Source organism: Sminthopsis crassicaudata, chromosome X, assembly GCF_048593235.1.
Source record: "Sminthopsis crassicaudata isolate SCR6 chromosome X, ASM4859323v1, whole genome shotgun sequence".
Lineage (NCBI taxonomy): Eukaryota > Metazoa > Chordata > Mammalia > Dasyuromorphia > Dasyuridae > Sminthopsis > Sminthopsis crassicaudata.
In genome coordinates, this window is record NC_133623.1 from 43,157,888 (window position 1) to 43,175,762 (window position 17,875).

Here is a 17,875-nt window from a genome sequence, read left to right on the forward strand (position 1 = left end):
TTCTCTAAGTTTTGTGGCACTATTCTATTCAGGTTCTCCTACTCATCTCTCCGCTCCTTCTCATTCTTCTTTGTTGGATCTTTGTACAGATCATACCCACTCACCGTGAATATCCCACAGGGCTCATCTTAGGCCTTCTGCTCTTCTCCCTTATACTACTTCACTGTGTGAGTTCATCCGCTCCTATAATTTTAATGATCATGTCTATGCTGATGGTTTTCAAATCTATGCTCTCTCAGCCTCCCTGCTGACCTCCAGTCTCTCATCTCCAACTGCCTTTGACACAACTCAAACTGGATATACAGTAGACATCTTAAATACATTATGCCCCAAACTGAACTCATTATCTTTTCCCCTAAATCCATCCCCTAACAAACTTCCTTTTACTGTTGAGGGCACAGCCATCTTCCCTGTCACCCATGCTTGGTTTGTCAATCTGTTGCCAAGTCCAGCCTTTTTTTTTTTTTAAACATGTCTTATGTACACTTCCTTCTCTCCTCTGACCCTGCTACTACCCTGCTGGAAGACTTCATCATTTTATGCCTGGACTCTTGCAATCGCCAGAAAAAGCCTCTCCTGATATCTCTCAATTCTAGTGCTTTTCCTTCCTTGGTTATCTCCAACTGATCCTGTCTATATCTTGCTCATCCCTATTTGTTGGTATGTTATCTTCCTCATCAGATTGTGAGTTCCTTCAGAGCAGGGCCTGTCTTTTGCCTTCCTTTGTACCCCTAGCATTTCACACAGTGCCTGGCACATAGTGGGAGCCTAATAAATGTTTATTCACCGACAAGCAAAAAATGCAGCGGGCTTAGCCAGAGGACCACTCAGCGCTAGTTGTAGAAAATGTCTACTTTCGGCTTCTGGCTTCTTGGAATTGGAGTCTACCCCTTTGTCCTAACCCTTTACAGCTTGCTGCAGTTGTATATTATGTCTGGGAATTTGAATGTTGCCAAGAATCAAATCCTGTTTGGACATTCTATTTGGATTGCTAAACACAAATGAAGTGTGAGCAATAAACAACTATACTCCAAGAATAGACATTGAGAAACAAAATATTTGCTCAGTTCTTTGCAAGGGGGGAGAGAAGAGGAGGGGGAGAGGAGTGTAGAGAAACAGGAAAATGATTTGGTTTTAGCTTTTAAAAAGTTAGTGGAACATTCCATCCTTGGCCAGAGATCAATTTACTAGAACATCACAATCTTTGGATCTATAAGTGGCAAGATTTCATATTTAGATGCGAGATCTTCAAGGTTATCTAAATCAATCACTTCATTCCTTGGAGGAGGAAACAGACCCAGAGAGGTATAATGACTTGTTCAAGACTTGCTCAGCTAAGAATCTGAACACAACTGAAATTTGAACTTAAATCTTTATTCTCCAAACCCAGCATTTATTCTGCTATATTACTCCTTCACCAGTGCAGAATTTTAGAATATGAAAATTACATTTTAGTAGACCAACTTGATGAGTTTTCCTGGCCACAAAGTTCCCTTCCCTGTGCTATGATGAATGATGATCTTCTCCGAGCTGAGTTAGGCTGCTCCTCTAGTGACATACACAGCCCAGCACTGGACACAAACTTTAAGTGTTTCTAGCCGGACAGAAGCCGTCTGAGCTTGTGCCTTACTGGCCTTTGCAAAGCCGGCATCCACGAACCCAGAATCCCTCCTCACTGAGGGCCACCAGATTAAGATTTCAAGGAAGAATACAATTATATGTGTATTAAAAATGTTTATTACACCTGACCATGCTTTTAGAATGGCAACTGCTAAGTTAAATTTCCTCTGTTTTGCTCCTCTTGCATTACTTTTTATTCCTGAGATGCTCCATATTCCTTACACTAGCCTCTCCCAGTAGTCTCAATATGTTTATGGTATTAAAGTGTGCTGTGGTCAAAATCTTTTATTTCATTCCTAGTGATCCCTAGAAATTGGGGAACCATTCAGGGTTCCTGTGCTTTTCCAATATTTGCCTTACTGCAAGTGCCATTTGTCCCCTAACTGGGGAATATGGCTTACTGGCCATATTCTTTGGAGTTTCCAAAGGTCATAGAAAGAAGGGGTCAGCAGCTGAAGGAATGATCCTGTCAATCTAAAAGTAACAGACTTATAGAATATGGACTGAATTTCATTTCTTGCTAAAATTGGCATCTAAAAATTATCCATGAAGTGATCATTCTCTTCTTCTTTCCTGAAGGTTCCACTTCCTCTGTATCTATCACCCCCTTCTGTGAATCCATTAGAAGTAAGTTTCTTTGGTTTCTAAAAAAACCGAGAAGACTTGTATGACCTGATACAGAGCGAATTGAGCAAAACTAGAACAACCGACAGAATAATACCAAAACTGTCAAGATTAACAACTTAGAAAGACTAATGACCATACACAATTTCAGAGAAGACCACCTCCTGACAGAATTGGACAGACATATTTGGATTTGGCAAATATGTGATTGGGTTTGCTTAACTGTGCTTATTTGTTATTGGGTTCTTTTCTTTCTTTGGAGAGAAGAATAGCAAAGGGACAGAACTAATGGTAGAACTGCCAAATAAAAGAAGGAAATAAAAAAGTATCATTGAAACCCTTTTAAAAATGCACAGAAAGAAACTAGAAAAAGTTCCTAAAGAAACATAGATAAACAGGTCAGCTTTGAAAATATCATGTTGACCTTACTTACCTACCTTTAAAAGAAAGAACAAGTTTTTGTACAGTTATAGAGATTCATGGTTTCACACAGAGTTGTGCAACGGGCTAAGAGGTAAGAGGAACTGATCTCTACTTTAGTCTTTTCCTCATAAAGTTGCCTCAACTACAAAGAGAATGAGAGATTGAATGGAGCAGCCAGAAGCAACATATATAGAGGCTTGGTTTTAGTTAGCTAGCCTTTGGTAGCTAATTCATTGATTGCCCAAGAAGGGAAAAAGTACTGTCTTTGGTCTCACACAACACAGGAGGACGAGGGATCCATTGGCAGGGTAGAGTTTGAGTTTCAACCAAGAACAGATGTCACCCCAAGGAATCCCATCCTGTGGGGAAATTGGAGAATTAATTTTTTTCAATTACATGTAAACACAACTTTAATTTTTAAAAGAATATTCAATTTTTCCAATTACATGTAAAAATTCTTAATATTTGTTTTTTTCTCCAATTTTGAGTTCCATAGTATCTCCCTCTCTTCCCCCCTTCTCCCCTCATTGAGAAGGCAAGCAATTTGATACAGTTTATACATGTGCAGATATGCAAAGCAAATGTCCATGTTTATCGCGTTGTGAAAGAAAACATAAACCAAAAAAAAAAAACAAACCAAGAAAAATAAAGTAAATGAAAGTACCCTTCAATCTGCATTCACTCTCCTTCAGTTCTTTCTCTGCGCGTGAATAGCACTTTTCATAAGTCCTTTGGAACTGTCTTGCATATGAGAGAAATGATTCATTGAAAACTCCTTATACTCTAATCTTAGTTCATTATGATTTTATAAGGGTAATGGTTATTAGTAATTATTTTAATATATTTCTCTAGTCAATTCAACTCTCACAGCCATACACTGCTACTGGAACAATCATAGCTCAGCCTAACTCATCAAGCTACATAATCTCTAAGTTACTTTATATCAATCATTTAGTTCAGATCTTCATAGCTAACATGTAATGCCCAAATTTGATGCTTAGGATGAATAGAATGCAGGGTGTCCTCAAATCAACTTTTAAAGACAAGTTCATTTGGGGAAAGGGTGGGCTAATTAGCTGTGAAGCACAACTGCTGCAATCAGCTAAAAAAATACAAATGCTGTTAGCACCCCTCACACTTCAGAGCTCTGAAGGAGACTTCCAGGGGGCCAGCCTAAGCTAAAATTCTACTCTTGGGGTTTTCATCTTCCAACTCCCAAGCTACGGTATGTAGCCAGCCTTCTGTGCTTTGCTCAGACTAATGTGTAATTAGATTAATAAGTCTTTATGTATACATATGGAGCATATGGAGTTAATTTATACTTTAACATATGTAACTTGTATTGGTCAACCTGCCATCTGAGGGAGGGGGTTGGGAAGAAGGAAGGGTAAAATTGGAACAAAAGGCTTGGCAAATGTCAGTGTTGTAAAATTACCCAAACATATATCTGGTAAATAAAAAGCGATAATTTTAAAAAATATGTCTTTATGAAGAAAAATAAGAGTATTGCTAGATATCAAGCAATTAAGAAATATTTATTAATCACTCTGTATTAAGCACTAGGTTAAGGCTGGGGATACTAAGGCAAAAAAAAAAATGAAACATTTTTGACGATACTCAAGGAGTTTACATTCTGATAAATAGATAGAAAGAAATATAGGTAGATGTATAGATAGATAGATAATTAAATGAATAAACAGATAAATGGATAGAGATAACTAGGTAGTACTTATAATAGTGAGGAACCTGGCTTCCTTCCATCTTTTAACGCAGTAGGTAAATAGATGAAGAGATCTTTGTATAATAGAAACAGAAAGCAAGCATGCAATGAAAGCTTGAGGCCGTTCATTTAACAGAAGTAGCATCCCAGAGAAGCAAACACATTTGCCCCCGTCATACAGGCAAGTAGCAGCAAGAGTGAAAACCAAAGTCCAGATTTCCTGATGCAGAAGGCTGATTTTTCCAACTCATCTGACCCATTTAAAAACACCCTTCATTCACTGTAATGTGACTTTATGGATGGCCTTTGTTACACTGGCCAACTTGTATCTGTTATCTGAGGGTCTCACCAGAACGAATATTTGGTTTGTATAATCTGCTTTTCCATGGAAAGGAAGCATGCTATCTAAATTAGATCACACTTTCATTTCTTCCCAAGAGAAAAGAGTGGGCAATTGCTCAATGCTTGCAATTAATAACCAACCCTAAAGAGGACTAATTAAATATACTATGTAATCAATTAATATTTCTCGTAGCTAACAAGTACATTTAGATTTAGCGTTTTTATTGCATTCTTCATATTTTTTTCATTATTTCTTCTCTTTTTTCATCTTTTAATTCCTACTTAATTTCCTTACCTAATTTTTGTACTTTCCCCAAGCAATGTGATTTCCATAGCATTATCATTTATTGTTTGATTTCTTTTTGTCATTTATCCATCTGAGTATATCGCTGAGATTATCTTGGCAGTAGAGAATCTTAGATGTATAAGTGGAGGGGACCTTAGAGATGATCTAGCCCAACACTCTCATTTTCCAGAGGAAGAAACTAAGACCCAGGAAGGAAACCAGACTTGTCCGAAATCTTAGAGGTGACAACTAGAACTGGAATCCAGGTGTTTGGATTTCTGATTCACTTTACTTTCCACACCCTCCCTGTACTACATAGGATTTCCCCCCTTCTCCACTGCTTCGAGTATTTTAACTGATCCCATTCCCTCTCTAGCATTTTTCAAATGTGTCAATGCTCTCTGCTTTGCTCATTTTTACCCAATGTCTAGACTATGCTATGCAGTTGGATGGAAACTTGGAGAGTTGGTCTATCTACATCTGTCTTGGTCAGACACTGCAGATAGATGATGAGCTGGGCTTAGGATTGAAGAGGAGGAGGAGAGAGGACTGCATCGCTTTTGGGTTTCCAGTTTCTTGAATGTGCACTGAGTTTTTTTTTTTAACTATCTTTTCTTGAGCTTTGCTCTTTTGTGGGTTACGTGAGTGGCCTGGCTTCCTTCCACCCTCTCCCTCAGATAGCTTGGATCAGTCCTTTTAAAATTGGAAATCAAATGCAGAGAGAGGATTCATTCCAAACCCTAAGTCCAGTTCTTTCAGGCTCAACAGACATTCATATGTGGTTATGGCTTGAATTGTTTTTGCATCTAATGCTACATGAATCTTTCTAATAACATTGGTCTGGAGCCTTATTGCTTAGTGTGTCTGAGAATATGAATTCCAGACATCATGAGACTTCAGAGTTTCCAAGAACTAGACTCCTTTGCTAGTCTGTTTTTCTATTTGAGGAAAATATAAGATAAGATGTTGACTTTCGACCCTAGTAGGAGAGGCAAACTGTTACCCAGGTACCACTAAGAGGCAAATGTTTAAAGCAATCACTTTAAAAAGAGAGAAGCTTTATTGATGACTTTTATATCCATTTAGAAATAACTGCAATATAGAAACCATCAATGATTTTTCGATCACTCAGACTTTCACTTCCTTTAGTAATTTTTTCATTTTGGTAATACCTTGTCCTTATATTGTATTTTAAAATTTGCAAAGCACTTTATATTCATTATTATGTTTGTGCCACACAATATGCTTATGGGATCATAAGCATAGTATTATCTCTATTTTACAATTGGGCAAAATGAAGTTCAGAGAGGTCAATTATTATCAAATAACATCAGGAGATAACTCAGTAAAATGAGATTTCTTCAAAGGTTTTATGGGCCATAGAATTGGTGTAGAGAAGAAGCATAAACAGGTATTTGGAACCAACAAATCCATATCTACCACACGCTAACAGCTAACCACACAGCTGCTTTCACCAGGGTGAACAAGGCTAATTACAAAGAGTCCTAAGCACAACTGAACTATCCTTAACCTTAACCACTTCTCTCTCAGGCTGGGGGAAGGGATCTCAATGGCGGGTACTGTGCCTCAGACTCATGGGAAATTCTCTGGAAGACTCTTTTTGCCTTTCAGTAGTCTGGGGAGTCCCCTCTTGCTCCTCCATCTATGTGGGTTTTGAACTTTTCCCCGGAATTTCCCAGAATTCCCATGCCACCAGGACTGTCCTGTCTTAATATGTACCCGAGAATGAGTCCCTCTGACAAATGTCATTTGTCTATGTTCTATTGTGGTTAAAGGCAGGGAGTAGGATACATGTGGATCAGCAGAACCGGTCGGGTCACAGCAAGCACAAATGAGGTAGTGGTGATGACTGACTGCAGGCTGTTAGTGCATGTTTGAAGCTGCTCTTGTTCTTGTTCTTAAGAAGGCACACCAGGGAATTTAGCAGCAAAAGGGAGGGAGAGATCAGGGGTTGAGGGTCACATTCAGCTGACAGTCTGGAATGAGGTGGCAAGCAAAGAAATGAATGCAGTCAAGTTCCAAGCAGATGATAACATCCAAAAGAAAAAAAGTCTCCAAGTGGCCACCCTCCCAATGGGGAAAAAATAAGGGAAGTGAAAACGGACTGAGGAATCAAATAATGTGACCGTGGGAAGATCACAGGACTTCACAGGAGTCAAAAGAGGTAGTAGGATGCCCTAAGAGGTAGGGCTGAAGTTTAGAGGGCTCGGTTTCAAATCTTGACTCTGCTACTTATTTCCTGTTTGATCTTGAAATGAATTGCTTCACTTATCTAGGCCTCAATTTCCCCTACCAAAGGAGGAGGTTCAAGACCACTGGAACTCTTGGATTTGAGTCCTACTTCTGCCACTTGATTATGGGACCTGAAAGCAATCCACTGCCCCCTCTGGGCCTCAGTTTCCACCTCTGTGAAAAGGAGGGGAGGACTTATATACTCAAAAGTCTCTTCTGCCTCTAACATTCTAGAATTTTCTTACCACATTTACCTTTCTTTGTATCCCCAACACTTGACACAGTGCCTGACACTGCGTGTAAGCCATCAGTCAGTCAATATGCGTTTATTAAGCACATACTATGTGCAGGCATGGCATTGGGTGCTGGGGATACAAAGAGAAGTTAAAAACATAGTTCCTGCCCTCAAGGAATGAATGTTGTAATGGGGAAACTACATGCAAGCATGTACATATAAGACACATACAACGTAGATGGAAGCTAATCTCAGAGGGTGGGAACTAGCAAGGGAAGACAGGACAGAATGGAAAAACTCTCCTGCCAAAGGTAAAATTTGAGCTGTCTTGAGAAGATGTGCTTAATAAATGTTTGTTGACTAACCAATTGACATTTCCTTCCACAGGCATGTCCATAATAAATTGCCAAGAGGCCACTTGGCCCGGTAGATAGAGAGATGGCCTTGGAAGCAAGAAGTCCCCCTTCTGGCACACATTGGAGAGTTATGTGAGTTTTCGGTGCTTCAGGTAACTCCCTGAGACTATCACAGAAAGGCTTTTCCTCTTAGGGACTTAGCGATATTTCTGAGAATCACCACTGATCCAGCACTTCCAAAAGGCATTCCAGCTCATGGCTTCTTCCATATTCCAACTTCCTTTAAAGTGCCCTCATTCCCCTTGCCCAGCCCAACACTAAAGCCTTTAGTCAAACAGAGACTTTTCTTTTTCTTTTCTTTTCTTTTTTTAAAGCTTTTTATTTACAAGACGTATGCATGGGTAATTTTTCAACACTGACCCTTGCAAAACTTTCTTTTCCAAATTTTCCCTTCCTTCCTTCTACCCCCTCACCTAGCTGGCAGGTAGTCCAATACATGTTAAATATTTTAAAATAGAAACCATAGACTTTTCTAATGTTTTATTTGTGCTCCGTTTTTTTCTATCAGTTGTTTCCAGATATACTCATATCCCCTTGAAATAAATAGCCATCCCCCTTATAACAAAGAGAAGAACCATTTGCTAAAACAGGGCTTCTAATATTCCACACTTAGAGGCTCTCTGTAAAATCCCATCACCTCGGGCATACATTTTCCCTGACTGTCCCTGCTTTTTACCAAGGCTATCACATTCATCTTCATTATCAGCATCACCTCTACCAGAAGGCAGCGTAGTACCTGGTGATGAAAGCTAATGGCTACCTTCCCCGATTGGCTAAGTCAAAGGGAAACTGACATTATATTCCTGGAGGATGAGGAGAAAAGAGAAGATATCAGTTATCCCGGGAAGCCTCTCCCAAAGGAAGTCACCTTTCCCTTCCACGAGGAAGAGTCACTCTCTCCTTGCACCTCTGAAATGAACCCCCTTGGTGAGATGAACCAGAGGGAGTCTAGACATCACTAGCTGGAAGCTGGGTCCATTTGTGGGGGATCCTCCCGCAGGGATTCTAGGATAAGTATAGGCTGGGCTAACTGGTTGCTGAGTTCTTTTACAATCCTGTACAATCCTGATCCTTTGATCATTTTTTGAGGTGGCAGTATGAGTATCAAGGAAAGAACACTGAATTAGGATTCAAATAAACCTTAGTTTCATTCTAGCCCATGATTTGTGTAACACTGGTTCCACTCTGGATTTTCAGATGGGTTGGACTAGACCTCTTCTACGTATGATCACTACCAACCCTATCTATGATTGTGAAATGCAGAGCGTGAACCTTTAACCCTGGCTGACCAATGAATTGGCCACACTCTTATGTGGTTTAAAGTTACTTCTAATGCCAACATTTTTTTGGTATTGGACATAACATCCTCTACACACACACACACACACACACACACACACACACACACACACACACCCTGGAGCAATGAACCCCTCCCCTCTTAAAACAACAACAACAACAACAAAAAAAAAAACCATTATGTAAAACTGACTTTGATTATGCACATTTCAACTCTGGAGTACCAGTCCATTATTATACAGTTGACTTACTTTCCCTGGAGAATCTGGCCTCTTTAGCTGCTATATAATCTCTTATAACAAATACAATTTGTTTTTTAACTTCTGCTCCAAAGTCATTCCCTTGTTTCTTTTTGACAATTTGCCATTAAAAAAATATGTGGATGGTTGCATCGCCTCCTCCCCCTACTTCTCTACATTGTGTGGGTGTTTGGGGGGCATCTTTGGGAAGGAGAGAGGATGACAGGGAGGACGGGATCCCAAGAGGCCCTGATTCTGGGAGAGCTTGGGTCAGAAGAATGGGGCTGGAAGATGGAGAGGATTTCAGGGTACCAGGTAACTCTCTTCCTCAGAGAATCAATTGCCTTTTTGTTTGAGTACAGGAAAGAACCAGGAGCAACTGGTAGAAGTTAAAAGGAGGCAGATTTAGGTTTGCTATCAGGAAAAGCTTCTTAGTAATTCAAGCTGCCCCAAAGTGTAATGGGCAGCTCCAAAAGGGAATGGGCTTCCTTTCACCGGAAGCCTTCGGACAGAGGCTGTCAGGTCATGGGAATGGGCATTCTTTCCTAGCCACGGGTTGGAAAGCTTAACGACTAGAGTCCCTCCCAACCTGAGAGTTTTGTTATTCCACCAGGGGGCCAAAGCTTCCAAAGTAGAAGGAAGAAACAGCAGATGATTAGAGAAGGGCGCATTTAACCGGTCCACCGAAGTAGGCCTGCCAGTCTTCCCCCCTTTCCCCCTTTTCCCTCCTCCCCTTGCTCCCAGAATCCCCACATAAATCACACAAGCCAACATGGGTTCTGCATCTGATCACTTTATTCCAATTCAAGGAGGAAAGTTGTTGATCCTGGGTTGGGGTTAGGGATGGAGGATGGGGGGGGTGACCAGAAAGAGAAGTCGAATCTCTTCTTCGCAGCTTAAAACAGCCAGTAGAAAAGCAAGGCTAAAGCCATGCTTACTACCACAATATTTGGGCCTAGTCCAATGTGACTTGGACCTGGTGAACCAGCATTGCAGAGTTCCCCACTGCAGCAGTACGTGATGAAGTTATAAGTGATTCCCATGTAATCAACAAGTTGCTCCTTTCCGCAGTTGGTCGCCTCCACACAGCCTTTGTTGATGATGTAGGAGATTCCACTGGCTACACCTCGGCCCTGGTAGCAGTCTTCTTCCTTTCCACAGTACATTGGGATGCCTATACAGTTTGGAGTGTTGGTCAGATCACAGTAGTAGCAGCTCTTGGCAACTACCAGCGGAGTCAGGATGGCAGCGAAAAGAAGGCCCAGAAAAACAAAGTGCCTGCAGCCCATAATCATGATGTCTCAAGGGATGGCTGGGGAAAATCTGTGTAATTCAGTGACTCTTACTCCTTAGAGAGATCTCTAGTAAGTCCAAGAGTCTAGTCCCCGGCCTGAGAACAATAATTATTGTTCAGTCCGCAGTTTTCAAGTCTCTGCCCTCAAACTCCGTCCTTTTCTTCCCTTCTCTCTTGTTCTAGGCCCTGGAGACCTCTAGAGTCTTGGCCCTTTTCCCTCCCTGTCAGTGGGAGGGAAGTTAACGTGGAGGAAGAGGGATGGAAACCTCCCCTTTCCTACTGCCTCCCACCCACCAGATCAGTCCTTTCCCTCTAAACTTCACACTACTTCCCTTGTTCTTAGAAAGGAAATCTGTCCCATCTGACTGTTCTGATAACTTGGAATAAGGATGACCTCACAAAGCCTCCCTCCTCTCACATCAGAAGTTGCTCTGTGAGGTCACAGGCTCCTGCCCTTCCTCCCACCAATGGCCTAGAAAAAAATGGTTTGATGACTCTCCAATCCACCAGGGTATATCCAACTGCAGAATCATAAAATACAGAATTTCACAGTTGGGAAAGACCCTTGGTGGCCTTTTCCTCTAGTCCAGAATTGACTGAGAATCCCTTCTGAAATGTTCCCAGCACGGAGGAAGATATTGTCACCTCCCAAGGCCTCTCTTTCCACTTTTTAGAAGCACTACCTGTTAGGAACTTTCCCCTTAAATTCAATTTAAATCTGCTGCTTTGTGACTCCCACCCATTGCCCCTAACTATCTTGTGGAGCCCAAACAGAACTCATTTAATTACTCTCTTGTGCAGAATGCCATTTCAAATACTTGAGCTCAATTCCCTTGAGTCTTGTCTTCCCCAGGCTAAATAAACATGCCCAGTTTCTTCAACTGATGCTAATACCAGCCCTTTAATTCTGATCTGAGGAAAGACTAAAATGTTGGTGAATGGGAGAACAGAATCCCAAGGAACCAGGGTGAGGTTCAGTCCACGGCCTCTTAAGATTTAGACCCTTTCTAGTGGGTGAACTGAATTATCTAATTATCTGATAATTATAAGATTATCTGAGAGGTAAAGGCAGACATGAAACGAAGAGGATAAGAGGGAAGGAAAGAAGTTATGAGCAGATATGGGGAGGTGAGTAAGTAGCAAAATAGAACCCATTAAAGACTAGATGGCAGAACCATGGAGATGGTGTGAAAATGCTGGGATTAGGGAGCTAAGGAATAGGGTGTGAGGAGGGAAAGGTAACTGAGATTCAGCTACAAATCAAAATGTCCTTATCCCTGGCACTCTGGGGTTTCTGCGCTACACTTTCAACTAGAGCCATCCAAAATACCATCAGGTCCCCAGCTGTCTAGGCCCCAGGCCTCCACCTCTTTAAGCATTCAGCTGCCTAACCCTATGCTGAGCCTATGAAATCAGACCTCCTATGGAGAGAACCCCTACTGAGTCACTGGTTCACCCCCCCCCCCATCGGCCAAGAAGTCCCCTGGCAGAAAAGGACCCAGATCTAACTCTGGTGCCTCTCGTCACTGCATTTTCTTACCTGGCAACCCCCTCTTAGCCTGACTGACACAACCTAGCTCTTCTTCTGCCCAGGATCATAGATTTAGAATAGAAAGGGACCTCAATCTAGTCCCACTTCTTTATTTTATAAAGGAAGAAATTGAGTCCCAGAGTGGTTAAGTGACTTACTCCAATGTAACATAGCTAGAAGGGGGTAGGATTTGAACCCTGCTTATCAATGTTCCTTAGTTGCCAAACCCAATGGCCTTTTCTCTAGTCTCATTCCCCTTGACCTCTCTGCAGCCTTTAATACTGCTGATCACTCTCTTCTCTTTGACACTGATTTCCCTCTAGGTTTCTGGGACATCCCTCTCTCCTAGTTCTCCTACTTCTCTGATCTTCTTTCTCTTTTTCCTTTGCTGGCTCCTCTTCCTTTTCACTCCATCTGCATGGAACTGCCATCCAATGGTCTCTAACTGTAGGAGTCCTTCACTATTTATCCCAGGTCCTCTTTTCTTCTCCACTACTTGGCTTGGTAATCTCATCAGCTTCCATAGATTCAATTAACGGCTCAATGCTGATGATTCTCTCTCTCTCTCTCTCTCTCTCTCTCTCTCTCTCTCTCTCTCTCTCTTTTTTCTTTTTCTGAAGCAATTGGGGTTAAGTGACTTGCCCAGGGTCACACAGCCAGGAAGTGTTAAGTGTCTGAGGCCAAATTTGAACTCAGGTCCTCCTGCTCTATCCACTGCGCCCCCTAGCTGCCCCAAGGCTGATGATTCTCAATCTCCCTATGCTAAGCTCAACTTCTCTGCTGACCTCCAATCTCCTATTTCAAACTACCTTTCAGACACCTCAAATTGGCTGTCTAGTAGACATATTAAACTCCATATATCTAAAACATACCTCATTGTCTTTCCCCCTAAACTCTCCCCCAGCCCTCCCTTCCTTATTGCTATAGAGGGTAATACCATACTCCAGTCCCAACCTAGGAGTCACTCATGCTGGATTCCTATCTCTTTACTTTTGCAACATTTCTACATAGATCCCCTTCCTGCCTCGTATACTCCCCCCATTCTAATACTGGCCCCCATCACCTCACACTTGGATTATTGCAGCAGCTTGCTGATTAACCTGCAGCCTTAAATCATCCTTCATTGAGCCACCCAAATGGTTTTCCTAAAGGGCAGGTCCAACTACATCACTGCCTCCCCCCCCCCCCAATTCAATAAACTCCAGTGACTTCCTTTCCTCCAGGAATCACTTAGAAAATCCTGTTTGGTATTCAAAGCCCTTCATAAGCTTGCCCCCTCCTACCTTTCCAGTCTTCCTTCAGCTCTTTGATCCAGTGAAACTAGTCTCCTGACTCTTCTGCAAACAAGAGCCCCCATCTCTGCTCCAGCCATTTTCTCTGGCTGCCCTCCCACCTGGAATGCTGTCTCTAGTCTGCACCAAATTCTGACCTCTTTGACTTCTTCTAAGTCCCAACTAAAGTCCCCAAAGGTCAAGGTCACCCACTGCATCCTGGACCAGCACCAGTCATCTAGACTTTTGTCTTGTCACTGGACTTTGATAACCCTGGAGGAAATGGGAGGTCCTGCCTCACTTAAATACAACCCACCTGCAAGTCAAAGAGGTCACCTTCCTAATGTTATTGGTCTTCTTTGAGAATAAACAACCACAAAGTCCTGCCTTCTACGGAAGCCCTCTTCAACTCTTCTGAATTCCAGTGCCTTCTTTCTGGTCATCGTTTCCAGTTTATCCTGCATATAGCCTGCTATTTCTATGGAATTCTTATTCAGATATGAGTTGAACTAGAGGGCCGCTAAGATGACCTTCCAACTCAACACAATTTACAAGATCAATAGATGACAGATGATAGATGATAGAACAATGATAGAGAGATGACAGATTATCATCATAGATATCATATCTGTCATAGAAAGATAGAAAGATAGATAGACAGACAGACAGACAATCAAGAGAGAAGATCAAGGAAGATTTCTTGGGGTAGATGATATGTCCATCTAGGATATATTTTCATAATACAATACCATATAATACAATACAGTATCATATAATAGATGGCCGATGACACTATGTTGGGGCTTTATTGATGCTTCCAGTAGTGCGTTGCCAGTCGTCTCTGCTACATGTCATTCAATGATTATAACATGGCCTGGTCTTTGGAGAAGGAAATTCAGAGATCTGTGGACTTTTGACCATTCATTTGGGTGAAATGAACCCAAGTCAGGCTTTATAACTTTGGAAGTAGCTAGGGGGAACTATAACTGTAACCTTCATTTAAAAAATCACTCCTGCCAAGCAGTTTTGAAAAGATCTAATAATCATTCTTCTCTCCTTCCTCTCCTAGTCTTAACATCTGGAAAGAAAACTCATTCCAAATCATGATCAAAGATCTCAACTAGAAAAGCATTTGAAAATTTGAATTCCACCACTGGAAATAAGGCAGAACCAACTGAAAAGCTCTTGCTACACATACTTTTATGGACCAAGGCAAGTCTGTCCATAAGGTAATACTTGTTCTAGGCAAGGTTACAAAAAGATTATCCTAGGGGTCTATGGCTTTCTGCAACTATACAGATAGTAAAATTCGTTTTCTTCTTAGGACAGCAAAAAAGTCACAAATAGATACAACTCGAAATAAGCTGATTGACTTTACTTCAATGACATTTAGTAAACCATAGAGGTCAAGCACAAAGATCATCTAATCCATCCTGTGAAATGGTCACTGTACTTTTTTTTAGCCAGGGGGACACTCTAAAGGAGTCATCTCTGGCTTTCTTTGTGTCTTTCTCTCAAAATGGCACACACTTGTTGCCAGAGTCTGTATCTGCTTTAAGTCCTATCTAGGAATGAGTTTATGCCGCCCTCCTACCTGCAATGCCCTCCCCAGGTGGAAATGTGCTAGGTTTGGAGTTAGAAGACTTGTGTTCAAATTTGGGCTTTTCCATAGGCTATCTGAGGGGCTGTGGACAATTCATGTTACTTCTCTGGGCCTCCCTTTCCTCATCTTTAAATAGTAAAAATGTGATTTTTGGTGGCATGATACAGTGAAATGAGCATTGATCTTAAAATAATAGGACCTGAGTTTGAATTCCACCTTTGTAGTTTACTATCTGCGTGACCTTAGACAAGCCACTCTGGGCCTCAGTTTACTCATCTGTAAAATGAGGAAGTTGGATTAGATGTCTTTCCAGCTCTAGATCTATGATTATCATCTCATTGTCATAGTTTTGGATAGGGTTCAGATAGAAATGGCCCTATTTATGAAAAAGAGGAGGAGGAGGAGAAGAAGGAGAAGGAGGAGGAGGAGGAGGAAAAAGAGGAAGAAGAGAAAGAAGAGAAAGAAAAAGGAGCAGCAGAAGAAAAACCAACAGTGATCAGAATTGTGATTTTTTTGTAGGCTATCTACTCTAAGATGAGGAAACTGCCTCAATACTGACAGACACCTTTTCTCATATTAACTTTCTGTCTTTAAGAGTTGCCCAGAGCACTGAGAAGTTAAGTGACTTGTCCAGAGTCACATCACTAGTAGATGTCAGAGGCAGGACTACCCTGAGTCTAAACCTTGGTTACTACTACACCTTGGTCACCTTTCAGTAATAAAAAGAATGGTTATTTATGATTACTTTGGCTGACCTCAACTACATATTAGAAGAATGCAATCTGATTGAAATAATCATAAGTGGAACTGGGGGGGCAGGGTGGAGCATTGGGAGGTTCCCTCCCCAGTGGTATTTGCAAGTCAAAGCAGTCAATGTCATTAAGAGCCAATTCAGTCCCCTAAGGCCAAGGTGACACACTGGGATACACCAGAAGGGAAACAGGAAAGAAGGGATTTCAGGGAAGGGAGTGGCCCGCACAATTCCTCCTTTTGGATATGAAAAGGGATTTGGGGCATCAATTAGGGAATCCATTTAGAGAGAAAGAGGACCTGAAAGGGAGAAGATATGAGAACCAGACAGTGAGGGGTTTTCAATGCTAGACTGATGCTTGAGGCAGTGGGAAGTCACTTAAGACTTTCCCTACTGGAATATGACAAAGGTCAAGTGTTAACCCCAAAGCCTAAGAAGTGGAATTTTCCTTTAGTGGGAGAGATTTTGAGAGATGTGCTTCCTGGCTCTCATAGCTCACAGCTGCCTCGCCCAGTCTTCCCACTCAGAAGGCCAAGCCCAAGGTCAGAATTGTTGGGCTTCTCCCAGCTTCTGTTTCCCCAACTGAGCCTGAGCAAGACCCTTAACTTCTCGTTCTTTTATAAGAACACAGATGCCTGCCTCCATGGCCAAGCTTAGAAAATTATTTTTTGGGAACAGAATCTTGAGAAGCATCACATTTTCCGGGGCCACACATACAAATTGAAGATATATGAGGCTAGCCTGGGCCTTCACAAGCCATCTGAGGACTTTAAGAGCACTGAGAAGAGGACTGCTAAAGATCCCTCCACCCTAAGACTCTGGATTCACATGTGAGAAGAGCTCTTAAAGATCCCTCCTCATTGAGGCTTGCTGTGTCTCAGGATCAGTAATATATCTTCTCTAAAATCTAAGAGAAGAAATATTCTATTCTGAGGCCAGAAGACTTTAGAATCATTGAGGAGGTTATTAGAACACAAACACTCTAAGGTCCGGGGACCTTAAAATTATTGCTATAAGAGATACAAAGAGAAATTTCATTTAAAATAACCGTCCAGGAGGCAGCTAGGTGGCACAGTGGATAGAGCACCAGCCTTGAATTCAGGAAGACCCGAGTTCAAATCTGATCTCAGACACTTAACACTTCCTAGCTGTGTGACCTGAGCAAATCACTTAACCCCAGCCTCAGAGAAAAAAAATAAATAAATAAAGTAACTGTCCATAATATAAAATATTTGGGAGTCTATCTGCTAAGGGAAAGTCAGGAATTATATGAACAAAATCACAAAACATTTTCCACACAAAGTCAGATCTAAACAGCTGGAAAAAGATCAAGTGCTCATGGGTAGGCCGAGTGAATAATAATAAAATACTACCTAAATTAATTTGCTTATTCAGTGGCATACCAATCTAGACTACCAAGAAATTATTTTACCAAGCTAGAAAAAAATAATAAAGTTCATCTGGAAGAACAAAAGGTCAAAAATTTCAAGGGAACTAATGAAAAACATACAAATGAAGGTGATGAGGTGTGAGGTAGCCTAGCTGTGCCAGATCTAAAACTATAGTATAAAGCAACAGACATCAAAACCATTTGGTACTGGCTAAGAAATAGATTCCTCTGCTCTTGGGCCCTGTGTTTAAATGTCAGAAGATTTTGTAAATACCCTTTTGCTTTGGGCTTTTTGTCTTTATATGTGAGAATTTTTAATGATCCCTTCACAGTTCAGGCAGTAAATTATTTTTTTATTATAGCTTTTTATTTGCAATTTATATGCATGGGTAATTTTTCAGCATTGATAATTGCAAAACCTTTTGTTCCAATTTTTCCCTCCTTCTTCCCACCCCCTCCCCCAGATGGCAGGTTGACCAATACATGTTAAAAAAGTTAAAGTATAAGTTAAATACAATTTATGTATACATGTCCAAACGGTTATCTTGCTGTACAAAAAGAATCGGACTTTGAAAGAG

General features: G+C 41.3%; 1 protein-coding gene across 1 annotated transcript; it reads right to left on the reverse strand.

Annotated features, from left to right (window-relative positions):
* Positions 1-10,353: 10,353 nt before the first annotated feature.
* Positions 10,354-10,752, reverse strand: LOC141549014 (sperm acrosome membrane-associated protein 4-like). Its single transcript, XM_074278374.1, has one exon. It carries the CDS (start codon positions 10,750-10,752, stop codon positions 10,354-10,356), a length of 399 nt encoding a protein of 132 aa, XP_074134475.1.
* Positions 10,753-17,875: the final 7,123 nt, after the last annotated feature.

Coding starts and splice junctions, on each gene's coding strand:
- LOC141549014 (XM_074278374.1), bottom strand. CDS start 10,752: ATGATTATGGGCTGCAGGCACTTTGTTTTTCTGGGCCTTCTTTTCGCT.